At 56.8% G+C, this 12,859-nt stretch overlaps 1 protein-coding gene and 1 long non-coding RNA gene across 11 annotated transcripts in view; one reads left to right on the top strand and one right to left on the bottom strand.

The window, feature by feature from the left end:
• Positions 1–12,859, top strand: part of DLGAP4 (DLG associated protein 4) — a 173,384-nt gene that overhangs the window by 113,926 nt on the left and 46,599 nt on the right. The window contains exon 1 of one of the 6 annotated variants that reach the window (XM_089308016.1): positions 1,114–1,268. The exons of 4 other annotated variants lie outside the window; for them this stretch is intronic. Coding sequence is in view for 1 of the 2 variants with exons in the window: in XM_051846131.3 (XP_051702091.1) it covers positions 2,239–2,269 (31 nt within the window). In the remaining variant the exon portion in view is untranslated. Of the gene's footprint in view, positions 1–1,113; positions 2,270–12,859 lie in introns of those variants that run through there. One more of the 6 variants, XM_051846131.3, reaches the window with a different exon arrangement.
• On the bottom strand, positions 5,788–12,206 carry LOC149123370 (uncharacterized). Of its 5 annotated transcripts, XR_016216597.1 has the most exons (4): positions 12,072–12,150; positions 11,266–11,358; positions 10,276–10,648; positions 5,788–8,027 (listed from the first exon to the last, which is right to left on the bottom strand). It is a non-coding gene; the product is annotated as an uncharacterized LOC149123370 (long non-coding RNA). The 5 variants fall into 5 exon arrangements; XR_016216596.1 differs by lacking the exon at positions 11,266–11,358 and having other exon boundaries at positions 12,072–12,206; XR_016216595.1 differs by lacking the exon at positions 5,788–8,027 and having other exon boundaries at positions 8,147–10,648.

The following is a 12,859-nucleotide window of genomic DNA, read 5'->3' as shown; positions in this document are numbered from 1 at the left end:
ACCTAAAACACCATCACAACCGCCAAATCCCTTAGCCCAGGGGTCTCTAACTTGGTAAAATACAAACTCTCATTGAGCCCACCTGAGTTCTGGCCCAGGTGCCTGCGCTTCTGTCCATCCAACCCGTCCCACATGATCTGGGAAATCCTGCCTTAGTCCAGTTTCTCTTCTGGGGACTGATGGGTCTGATGTATCCCAGAGAGGGGGGAAGCAGTGGCGGGAGGGAGAGTGTCCTTGACTTTGGGAGGACCTGGCATATCCTGCCCCGCCTTGGGCTGTTAGGGCCCTTGCTGAGTGTACCTTGTCTTTTTCCTGTGAATAGCCCAGGGACTGCCATAGGATGCACAGACTACCCTGACGCTTTGTGCAGCGCCCAGCGTCAGAACGGCCTGATAGCCTCTGCTGCTTTTGTTGCTATTTCCATACTTTGATGGCAAGTCCGGACAGTGGTGCTGGAAACACTGTGTCGTCTCTTCAGTCCACACAACCCTGAGCTGCCCAGGCTTCTTGTGGCCTTTTTATTTGAGGAAAACAGATGCAGAGTGGGGCAGGCAGCTGTATGGGTCACCCTGAGGGTGGCAAGGCGAGTGAGCAGGGGCCGGGGCAGAGGCGCAAGGGCGACGCCCCCTGCCCTTGTGGGCGTGCTGGCTGCTCTATTTCGCCCACAAGGAAAGGGAGGGAAGTCGAATGCGCTTCTCGCCCGTGGTTGGGCCGGGACTGGAACGCAAACTGTGGGCTCGGCAGTTAAAGCTGACCACGCGGGGTCGAGAAGCCCACCTCAGGCTGCTTCTCTTGGGCCTCAGTTTACCCCGTCTCAGCGAGGTGTCGCCAGGGGCCAACTCTTGAGAACTCCCGCCCCGGGCGGCCTCCCGCACGGAGCATGCGTCGCGTTCCAGCTGGAACCGGTTTGGCGGGGCGGTTTGAGGGGCGGAGCCCCCCCCTCCCCGCCGCCACCGCCGCCGCCGCCGCCGCCGTGCTCGGGCATGCGCGTGCCGACGTGGGCGCGCGCTCTCTTCCCGTCTCGCCGGCTTGGGCGTGGGTTGGAGCGAGCGGCCCGCGCGCCTGCGCACCGACCCAGCCGCGCGCGCGCGCCGGGCCACGTGCCGAGCGGACTGCGCGCGTCCCCAACCCGGGAGTCCCCGGCGACGCGCGCGCGGCTGACGCGGGGGGCGGGGCGGGGCGGGGCTGACGCGGGGCTTTAACCCGGAGGCCCCGCCCCTCGGGCGTACAAAACCGGAGCCTCGGGCCGGGCCGCGTGAGGGAGGAGGGTGAGTGCCCGCCGCTGGCCGCAGCTGCCGCCAGTCCGTCCGTCACTCCGTCCGTCTGTCTGGTCCACGTCGTCGCCGCCGCCGCCTCCTCAGCCCGGACGCCCGGGGCCCGCCCAGCGCCGCCCGGAGCAGCCGCGGCCCCGCGAGGAGACGGGCACCGCCCCCGCCCGGCCCTACCCTGCCCCCGCCCTCTTCCCCGTCTGTCCGTCCGTCCGTCCGTCCGTCCGTCCGTCCGCCCGCCCGCCCGCCGCCCCCCGCGCTTCCGTCCTTCCGTGCGGCCGCCCGCCCCCCGGCTCGAGTCCCCGCTCGGTCCGCTTTGTCTCTCCCCGGCTCGCTGTCTCTTTGTCTCTGCCCTGGCGCTCCTCGCAGCCCCTCCCTCGCTCCCCGGTCTCGGGGCCCCGGCGTAGCGCCCCTCTCAGACCTCAGAGCCGCCTCCTCCGGGCGCCCCCACATCTTTGGGGGCCTCTCCCTCAGAATACCTTCCACTGACCCACAGCACAGAGGTCCCCCTGGGTCTGTCCGCCTCCTTTGGGGTGCTCCTTTCTATCTGTGCCCCAAGTTCCTGGGGTCTTGCCTGCTCTGGGCTCCCATTCTCCTAGGCTTCTCCTTCTTCCGAGAATCCCCCAGACCCACTGGGACCTCTCAGATCCCTTGGGGGCCTCGCCTTGGGACCCCTCGTGGCTCCCCAGCTCCCCTCTGCCTTGCCTTGGTTTGTCCCTTGGCTGTCTCCTGTTCTCTCCCAGCACCCCGCTTCTCTGGCTCGGGGCCCCTGCTTCGCCCTCCCTGCCCCTCGGAGCCGGTGTCTGGCTCAGGGGTCCCCCTGTGAGCCTGCTGCCCTGCCTGGGGCTCTTGGCCCCCGTGCTTCTCCGCCCTGCCCCTTGTCTCCCCTTCTCTCTTGCTCCCTTGTTTTCTCCTTCTCCCTTTTTCTGTCTTTGCCGGCTCTCTGGGTCTCTGACCCCATCCGGCCCTCATGGCTTTGTGTCTGGAGCTCTTGAAGCAATGTGAGTGGTGGGGTGTCCGGGTCGGGCCGGAGTCGCCCGCAGGCTGGCCGCGGCCGAGGCTCCATGGGGTTGGCGCTGGGGCAGGGGCTGGCGCTGGGGCCTCCCCACAAAGGGGGCAGGGGGGGACCGGGTTTGGGGGGGGCTTCCTGCTCTGAGGCTTCTGCTTTAGTGCTTGAGTGTGTGGAAGGTGCCGTGGGCCGGGCATCCCTGCCCGCTTGGCCCTGCATGGCCTGGCACTTGGTGGTTGCTTGTGGGCAGGCCTGGGCTATTTTGGAGCCGGCAGGATGTGATATCACTGGGGTGTTTTAGACGGGCTGGGGTGGGGGCGGAGGGGGCTGCGTGCTTGCCAACTTGAGTAATGATATTTTGCAGGGGGGGTGCGGCCTGCTAGGCAGCTGGGCTGTGGGGTTTGTGGCCAGAACTTTGCAGGCCACTAGGACGGGCAGGGGAGGGAGGGTCTGTGCTGCTTTGCCCTTGCTGGCTGTTCAAGCAAGCAGGGCGTGGAACTGTTCATCTGCCACCCTTGAGCATGCCTTTGGGCAGTGGGGCCTCGGTTCTGCCGGCTTCGGAGCACGTGTCCTTGAGTGAGCCCCTCTACCTCGCCAAGCCTCGATTTCCCCATTCCTAAAAGGGACATAATCCGTGTCTGCTGGCCCGGTGGGCTGCCCAAGATCGAATGAAACACGTCCTTGCTTTGTGAGCCGCCAAGAGGGAGAGTGGCTAACCCCGTGGGTGCGGTGCTAGTCCCTGCTAGAGCGGAGATAGAATCCAGGCCAGCATCACACCAGGTCCTTTATCCTCCACTCCACTTGCTACCTGGTCATTCAGAAGCACACCTGGGCTTCCAGTGGAGCAGAGCGACAGCTGCCTCTTTTTCATGCCCGAATCTCTGGTTGCTCTTAGTTTATAAAGATAAGCAAGTATGCCTGGTGAGAGGTGTGTGCTGGGAGTCAGTTTGCACCATCCCATTGTTGCTTAAGGGTAGGCCCTGCTTGGACGGTGGCACTTGGGAAGTCAGTTTGTCGTTGTGGTCTCTACCCCCGTGCTTCCCAGTAGAAGGGAACAAAGGCCCCCGCAGAAAAAGACCACCCAGAGGGCTGGGGTCCTGGAGTGCAGGAGCAGCTTTGAGCCAGGCACCGCCTCTGAAGAAGTCCCCACTGTGCTGGTGTTCCGTGCCCCATATGTGACAGTCTGACATCCACTGACGTTTCGCCATCTGCCCTGTGCTTGGCACAAGGCATGGACTACTCAGAGGAGGAGAGGCCTGGTCCCTCACCTGGAAGTGAGCAGTCCAGGTTCTGGTGCCCACAACTCACCCGCTTTCAGGGAGGTCACTTTCCCTTGGGCTTCCTGTCTATAAAAACGGAATAACTATTCTCCCAAGGCTGGTTCTGAGCTACAGAATCCCTCAGGCAGCTACTGTCCTCTCTCTGAGCCTTGCTTTCCCTCCTCGTGTGACTGATCTCTTGGGTCCTTCTGGCTCTGACATTTTGAGGATTCTGAGGTAACTCAGAGACCACCGCTGTGTCTCAGCTTGCCTTTCCGAAGTGAGCCTCATCACAGAGCAGGGGACAGGGTGCCGAGTGCCACCTGTGTGCTGGTGCTGTGCTTGGGGTTAGGTAGGCTTCCAGGAGGAGGAGAAATGGGGGGGGGGGGGCATTTGAGCCGAGTCTCTGCTAGGCAGATGTTTCTGCCTCTTGCAAACTGTATGAAGAGTATGGAAGCGGTGTGAGCTCTTAATCTCCATCATTCATTCCCTGTGTAATCTTGGGCACGTTTTTAAAATTATTTTTATTTATTTATTTGCAAGGCAAAGAGAGATCTGCTGTCTGCTGGTTCATTCCCCAAATGCCCATGATAACGGGGGCTGGGCAGGCTGAAGCCCGGGGCTGAGAACTCGGTGCGTTTTCTTCAGCTTGGGTGGCAGGGACCCAGATACTTGAGGTGTCACTTACCTGCTGCCTTCCAGGGGGCGCATTAGCAAGAAGCTAACATTGGGAACAGAGCCAAGAATTCCAGAATGGGATGCGGGCATTCAGAGCAGCAGCTTAACCACCCTTGCTGCAAATTTCTTTTTTTGAACATCAATTTCCTTATCTGGACTAAAGATGATCATATTTATGCTAAAGGATGTTGGGGATTAAGAAAGATTATATATTTTAAAATAGCTGGTACACTAGGCACTTAATAAATGTGATCTTTCCTCTCCCAGTAATATCTGGGTCACTTTTTCTTTGTGGAACAGACAGAGGCCCAGCCTGTCTTTCCGCCCCCTGTAGTTGGGGTTCAGGTAAAAGGAAAGCACCTTCTGGCTGTTGTGGTAACAATAGGAATAACCCTGTAATCTCAGGAGCTGTGTGAGGCATTGTGTCCTCTGCCAGGCTCTTTCCTGAGCATTGTTCCTCACAACCGTCTCGGAAGGAAGTCAGGAGCCAGTGGAGTTCTCTCCAGTTCTCAGGTGAATGAAGACGTGGGGGCCCCAGAGAGGGGCAGGAACCTGCTCACGGTCCCACAGCAATGTCTGGCAGGCTTGGAACCCAAGCCTCCTGACTTCCATCCCCACAGCCCACAGCTTTTCTCCACGTTTATTGCTGCTGCCTGGTCGCCTACACCTTAGGCCGCCTTCTCTGGGTCTGGCATCTGTTCTGCAAGGATTTACTTGACATTTCCTCAGTCTCTGAGCTCATCTCAGATTTAGGAGGCTAACATGGGGCGGGGCTGGCCGGGGACTGAGTCACCACCCCCCCACCTCCCCGTCCCGGCGCTGTCATTCTCAGCAGGAACCACGGCCAGAGACCTGTCGGTCGTAGCTGCCACGCAACAGGCTTTTCTTGCAGAAGCGCCGGTGGGCTCAGCATGTGTTTCCCTGCGCTGTCAGGGGAAGGCTGCAGAGGGGCACCGTTTCTTCCCTCCCCGGACTCGGCCACATTGGGAGGTTGTTGCCTGGCCCCCTCTGGTGCCCCTTCTTCCTTTAGAGGCCCACACTGCCAAATGCCTCTTCCTGTGGGAGGGCTGGCGCCGTGAGTTCAGTCCTAGGCCCACACCTGCTGGAAGCGGACTCTGGCGGATCACGTCCCCTCTCTGCGCCTCAGTTTCCTCATACATGAAGTTCAGATCCGTGAGCTCCATTCCCAGGGAGCCTCATGGGGCAGGTCTGGCAGGAATCTACTTGTAAACCAGCCCTCCAGAGGTTTGTGGTGTGGAGAGGGAGAGCCTGTCGGCTGCACCATAGGGAAAGCTGAACTGGGAGTGCCCTGGGTTTGGACGATGGCCTGACTTGTCCCTGCTGTGACTTTGGGTTAAGCAGCTGTCGGTGCCTCGGGTTTCTGCCCTGTCAGATTTGGGTGGAAACACCTACCTCATAGGTGGCCGTAAGAGGTGGCAGTCACCACCATCATCGCCTCCATTTTGAATGGGACTGTTTCCTATTTCCTATATTCTGTTTGTTTCCAGAAGCAGGTCACCCTCCCCTGACTTAGTCCTGGCAGCAGACCCCATTGAACCCGGCCAGGGTGAGGGCTGGGGCACTGAACACAGAACAGGAATGAAATCCAGTTGTTGACAGGCGTTTGATGAGGTTGATGACGCGTGTGGCGTGAACACCTCTCCAGCTCCCGGGTTTCTCGGTCTGGCTTCCTTTCCTCGCTCAGTCTGTACTGGAGTCAGCGGTGTTCCTCGTCACCCATTTCTGGAGACCAAGGTCAGCGTAAATAAACTTCCAACTCTAGAGCTAGGAGATGATTGTTCTTGTTTCAGCGTGTGGGGTCCCAGCACATGACCAATGCCAGGGCCAGGCTACAGTCAGAGCACCTTCTCCCCAACCCGGGTTCTCTCTGGTTTCTGGACGTCGCTGGCCTGGATCAGTGGTGGAGAACAGGTGCACCGAGGCCTGGTGTGGCCAGTGAACGGTCACCTAGTAGGACAAGGGCAAGAGAAGCGGTCCCAGGTAGTCCCAGCTATACTCAGCTTAGCCCAGCGCTGAATTGGACTTGGAAAGCATTACCAGAGGCCCGTCCTCCCAGCCCTGGGCCTGGCTCTGAGAGAATGGGGAGGCACAGACCAAGCGTCTGCCCCTGGGAACTTAGGTCTGACAGGGAGACAAGGCCTACAATTATGCGAGACTGTGTGACAGTCTGTAATTAAGTGTCTGCTGAGGAAAAGCATTGTCTGAGAAGGAAGCAGTGCGAGTGAGCGGAGCAAACAAGAGCCCTTTGAGGGGACTGGATCTGCAGAGGCAGAGGGTGGGGCTGGCGTTGCGGGAAGTGGTGTGTTCAGAGGCAGGGGGCGGGGGCGGGGGCAGGAGGGGAGGGCTGGAAGGGGACTGAGTTTTGGGAAACAGTTATGCTGGTTTTGCTGATGTGCCTTGGGTTGGGCGTGGGGTGGCCTGGACAGTCTGTGAGGCCAGGAGGCTTAGGCAGCATCGAGCGTCAGCTGAGAAGCCAAGGCCTTGGGGAGCCATGGAAGGCTTTAGAGCAGGGCTAGCACAAGAGGGGGACTCTCTCAAGAAGATGAGTCAGGCTGGGTGAACTGGAATAAATAAAATGACATGGCAGCAGGGAGGAGGCCTTGCAGGCATTCAGATGAGATAGTGGGTGAGGCTCGGGCGGGGCCCATGGGAAAAGCCATTTGGGAAAAGCCAGAGGATGTAGTGCTCCCTCAGGAAAGCTGCCCGAGCCTGGTGGGCCAGAGGGGAGGATGGTGATGCTGCTGGTTTGGGGACAGAAGCGGCAGTCTGAGCACTTGGCTTGTGCACCTGCTGTATGCCAGGCTCAGTGCCGGGGCCCCACCGATGCCCTCATGAAATCTGTCCAACTAGCCAGAGGCAGGTGGACTTACCCCATTGTACCGATAAGGAAACTGTGGCTCAGATCCAAGGCTGGCTGTCTCCAAACGCTGGCTTTTCCCGTAGTTCAGCCCTGATTCTTGGCAGGGGAACTCCTGCTGTTAGGGTCCCAGAGGGGTGAGCCTTCTTGCCCTTTGACTTAGAGGCCCACCAGGTCATCTGCTAAAGCCCACAAAAACCCTGCTTTCTGAAGATGCTGAGGACAAATTAGCATGCCAGCTTAGAATTTCTTCAAGGTGGGAGACTCAGAGGAGCAAGGGACCTTCATGCCAGCAATTTTACACAGCAGGCTGCAAGACAAATCCATAGCCGTGCTGTGTGTGTCCAGTCCCAACGGTGGGCACATCCATGACTGAACCCATTGGAATTCTCAGCCCCTGCAGAGAGACTGTTCCTGGGCCAAGCCAGAGGCATTAGTCACTTAGAGAGGCAGGCAGGTACTTGTCCCACAGTGCTGATTAGTGCAGGAGAGCCTGGTGGTGGAGCACAGGTGCAGTCTCACAGGCTGCAGCCAGGGATATGCAGTGGACAGAGGGAAGATGTGGGGAATTGACACTTACCAAGTGGCCACTGTGAGAGCCATTAGTCTCTGCATCTAAGAGACTAATGATCTGGCCAAGGCCCACAACCAGTCATTATCCTCTGCTCTGTATGCAGCATACATGGCCTTGAGCTCAAATTTTTATTTTCTTTTTTTTTAAAGATTTATTTATTTATTTGAAAGTCAGAGTTACACAGAGAGAGGAGAGGCAGAGAGAGAGAGGTCTTCCATCCGATGGTTCACTCCCCAGATGGCCGCAACGGCTGGAGCTGCGCCCATCCGAAACCAGGAGCCTCTTCCCAGTCTCCCACGTGGGTGCAGGGGCCCAAGGACTTGGACCATCTTCTACTGCTTTTCCAGGCCACAGCAGAGAGCTGGACAGAAAGTGGAGCAGCCAGGTCTCGAACCGGCGCCCATATGGGATGCCAGCGCTTCAGGCCAGGGCATTAACCCGCTGTGCCACAGCACCGGCCCCTGAGCTCAAATTTTGTCAGGAGGCAGAGCAACCACATGCAGGCACAGCCTCCATGTACCCCTCACCCTAGTCCTCCTTTGCCTCCATAAATACTCCCAATGTCCCAAGGCCAGTCTGCTTTAGCACCTCCTCTCTGAGCCCACATACATGTAAGATACTGTTGGAACTGTGACCATATCAAAATATGGGCAAAGGTTTTAAAGAGGGGTTTTGGTGCTCCTTTGGAGCAGAGACAGTCTGAGACATATCACTGGGTCATTGAACAGTGGCCTGGTGTGCCCTGTGCTGCCCTTTTCAACTGTTTTAATGCATTTGATTACCACTTGCCAGGTGCTTTCTTGTAAATTTGCCCAGTCTTGCATATGTCCGTTCTTTCTATTTTGTTTTCGGCCTGTTGGTTCTGGATCCTTACTATTTGCTTAGTGTGCTTTGATTTGCAAAGCACTTGCATCCACATTATCTCAGCAGATCCTTGCTACAACCCTAGGAGGTCATCCTCATTCTCCAGAGGAGGCGCTGTGGTTCACCCACAGAAAGTGCCTGCCCAAGGTCGCGCTCACTGAGCTCCTCATTTGTTCAACAAATGTTTGTTGAGCAGAGCTGGCTCCGGGGATACACTGATGTGCAGGACAGTCAGAGTTCGCCCTCCATCATGACATAGCCAGGATCCACCCTGGGCTTCTGACCCTTTGTTCATCCCACTGCAGACCCCTTGGTTTGGGCCTGTGCCCCCAGCCTAGAACATCCTGGTAAAGCAGGCCAAGTGCACGTCTCTCCAAATTGGACTTCTAGGTAACAAAAGCGGTCTTCAGTAATAATTTTAAAGTATTTATTTGAGAGAATTCCTGTTCGCCTGTCCGCTCCCCAAGTGCCTGCAATAGCCGGAGCTGGGCCAGGCCACAGCTGGGAGCTGGAATCTCACTCTAGGTGGCCTGTGTGGGCAGCAGGAGCCCAGTTACTTGAACCGTCGCTGCTGCCTACCAGGGGCTACTTGTGCAGAAAGCTGGGATCAAACCCAGGCAGTCTATGGGAGTCGTTTAACCACTAGGCTAAGTGCCTGCCCCATGAGTTAATTATTAACAAGAAAGTAAGGAAGGCCATCTCAGCAGAAGGCCATCTGTTCCTCCCTGGGGGGTGGGGAGGGTCTCCCAAGGGCTGTTCTGCCTAAGATCCTGGCCTGAGGTTTTTAAGCCTCCAAATATTTGATTACAGTCTTCACAGGTGTGGAGCATTGCGACCATGTGCTGAGCTGAGGACCCTTCTGCCTCCTTTAATATTAGATGATACAAAATAAAGACAGGTCCTAGTATAGCAGGTCTGGAATGGACTCTGGCCCAGCCCCCTCACATCTGAGTTGGAACAAAAGCTAGGACGGAGCTGGGGCTTGCCAGGATCGCATATTGAGGGAGGCATTCCTTCCCCTTCTCTCACCAGCCTGTCTTAATTTCCCCAGTCCTTCCTGGTAGGAACCCTCGTGTACTAGCCGTGTGTGTTCACCACTCAAAGCCACCTTCAAATCCTTGCTATGCCTCAAGACCAAGTTTTTCCTCAGAGTCTTCCCTGTTACTGCCCCCCAGCCCCCTCAGTACCCTGGAGCCCTACAGAGTCCGGGTTGTCTCCTGTTCTCAGAGGCTGCCCACCTGCTGTGTGGAACTGGACTAGCTGCCCTTGGGAAAACTTCAGAATCTGGGTGCCTGGGTCCTTCCCCCACCCGGAGTGAGATGCCTGAGACCTAGGAGGAAGGGTCTCTCAGTACATTTTTTTAATAATTAGTTTTTAAAATTTGCTTATTTGCTTGAAAGGCAGAGCAACAGAGAGCTAGAGATCAATCTTTCATCTGCTCATTTGTTCTCCAGATGACTGCGATGTCCCAGGCTGGTCCACACCAAAGCCAGGAGCTGGTAACTCCATCCATGTCTCCTGGGGGGTGGCAGGGACCCAAGCACTTGGACCATCTTCCAGGCACATTAGCAGGAAGCTAGATTGGAAACTCAAATGGACACTCTGAATATCTTGGTACTCTTTGCTTGAGTTGTTTTATTGGTGGTAAAAATTGGATTTTTATTGGAAAAAAGCAATCTATGTATGAGGTTAAGTTTTTCAAACCTTGTTTAAAATAACCAATGAAAAATTAGTCTTTCACCCACCTAGAAGCCTGGATAATCTCTGACCAGTCTTGATGTTCCCTTCCAGAACCGCTCAGCACGTGGGGCGGCCATGTCCATCGCGCCCCTTTCCGTACACACGCGGCAACAGGTTCTCTTCAGGCTCCTCTGTGCCGGGCCTTCTTTCGTGAGCCTGTCTCTGTTGTCCACGCCGCCTCTTCTCGTGAGTGTGTCTCCTACCGCGGATGGATCCCTGATGGTTCCTCCCGCGCTCTGCTCAGGGCCGGTTAGGTTGTCCAGTGTCAGTGCTGTCGGCAGTGCTGCGGGACACACTTCCTCACCTGTCTGGGGGGTTGCCGTGTCTGAGCCTGCGCACTTGTGTGTTGTCACGTATTTCCAAGTTGCCTTTTCTATTCTGAAATTTTAATTTTTTTTTTAAGATTTACTTATTTCAAAGTCAGAGCCATAGAGAGGCAGAGAGAGAGAGACACACAGAGAGGTCTTCCATCTGCTGGTTCACTCCCTGGTTGGCCACAACGGCCGGAGCTGTGCTGATCCAAAACCAGAATCCAGGAGCTTCTTCCAGGTCTCCCCCACAGGTGCAGGGACCCAAGGACTTGGGCCATCTTCCACTGCTTTCCCAGGCTATAGCAGAGAGTTGGATCGGAAGTGGAGCAGCCGGGACTCGAACCGGCGACTATATGGGATGCTGGCACTGCAGCTGCCGGCTTTACCTGCTACACCACAGCACAGGCCCCAGAAATGTGTTTTCTTAAAACACCACAGATTCAAATTCATTTTCTTGGTTTAAAAAAAAAAAAAAAAAAAAAAACACACTGTTCTAATCCAGTCTACAAGTCAGCATAGGAGGCAAGGCCCAGAGAGGGAAACAGGTTGGCCGATGTCACTCAGCTCCACCAAGGAAGTGTCTCCAGAGTCAAATACAGATGGAAGGAAGTGAGGAGTAAAGAGAAGGAACAGGCTGGAGGGGAGACGGGAGTGGACCCAGGAAAGGGGAGGAGACACTGTTACCTGGGAACAGGTCTGTGACTGAATTCCAGGGAGGTGCGTTGCCCCCTCCCACTCAGAGTCCTCCTTCAGGAGCTGTTCTGGTGTGTGCTGCACCTGCTTGGCAACAGCCGGGCGAGTGAGCTCATTCAAATATTTACTGAGCTTCCGAATCCCAGGACTGGCTGGGTCACTATGTCCCTGCCCTTCTCTGGGCCTCAGTTTCCTCATCTGAGTGGTCAGAGGCTCAGTCCTGCCATCTCCCTGTCGCTGAGCTATTGGGAAGATTTGGTAAGCCAGCCCATGGCAAGCATCGTTAAGATAGACAATAGTGGTCTTAGCCAGGGGGTCCACTGGGATCAGCAGGTTTGCACCAATCCTGGGTGGGCTGCTTCCAGTCTGGTCAGCCCTCAGGCTGGGGGTTTTAGGGCAGCTGTTGCTAGGTGTCGTCTCTTGCTGTTCCAGGACAGGGTTAGGAAATCATACGCAGGGACTTCCTGAGTTTGCTCTGCCCTGGGTCGCTAAGGCCTCCAGCCCCACTCGGAGCTCAGATGGCAGACAGGACAGGTAGTTCAGCAGACCAGCTGGGTGTCTGCTGTGCTGCCTGAGCTTTGCTTCCTTCCCCAAGCCCACAGCGTGGCCCTTAACAGTCCCCATGCGTCCTCTGCAGCTCCTTTTCAAACCCCTTGGTGGCAGGGACGAGGAAGGGGAAGTTCTGTCTAAACGGTGTTTAAAATCACTGGCCTAGCTCCTTCCTCCCGTTTTACCAGTGGGAAAACCGGGTCCCGGAGCTGAAGACCTCTCAGGTTTCCCTGTGAGTCTAAACTTACCAGGACGAGAAGCCAGGTGGTCAGCTCGCCCAGGCCTTCGCTCTCACCATCCTTCTGACGTCGTCCCAGTCTAGTTTCAGTTTGGGGTTAAAAACCAAAGTGAAAGAAACAGCAAAGCAGGAAGCAGCTGCTTCAGACCCAGCCCAGGCTGGGACGCTCTGGGGAACTCAGCCGAGCTGGCCTCACTAGGAGAGGAGCCAGCCTCTTCCCTTCCCACTGCCCCCCTTGCTCTGAAGGCCTGGCTGGGGCTGGGTGGGGCCCTGTGGGGAGAGGCGCCAGGCTACAGACAGGCGGTGGTGGTGGCGTCCAGGAGGCCGGGCTGCTGCTGTCTGGGAGACAGCCAGTGGGACAGGTTCCCAGGTGAAGTCAGCCTCACCTGGGTGTGGGCCCGGCCCGGGCCCAGGTGAGAAGCTACTGCCTTTTAAACTCCCATTCTTCCGGCGTAGGGCTCAGCTGGAGCTGGGCCCATGCTGGCCTGGGGGAGAAATCCTGGCTTCCTGAATCCAGCTCCACAAAGCAGTTCACACTCTCTAAGGTAAGCCCTGGTGCTCTGTGCCTGGGAAGACTCAGAACAGTTGCTCATTGTGGGCACTTAACCCATGGCAGTTTACTCTCAGGACCCAGTAGCCTGAAAGCCTTATCCTTTTTTGCCTTGATTTCAGGCCCCATCTCAGGGACTTGGAGAAGACAAGAAATGGGGGAAGTGGGGGAGGCAGGGACCGTGGCTTCTCCCCTCTGCTGTCAGTGAATTTATGGGTGGCCTTGGGCAAGACCCTTCCCTACTCTGG

The sequence above is a fragment of the Oryctolagus cuniculus genome, chromosome 11 (genome assembly GCF_051225735.1).
Source record: "Oryctolagus cuniculus isolate XC-2025 breed Fujian yellow rabbit chromosome 11, ASM5122573v1, whole genome shotgun sequence".
Classification (NCBI taxonomy): Eukaryota; Metazoa; Chordata; class Mammalia; order Lagomorpha; family Leporidae; genus Oryctolagus; species Oryctolagus cuniculus.
This window is presented reverse-complemented; position numbering and strand designations above follow the sequence as displayed.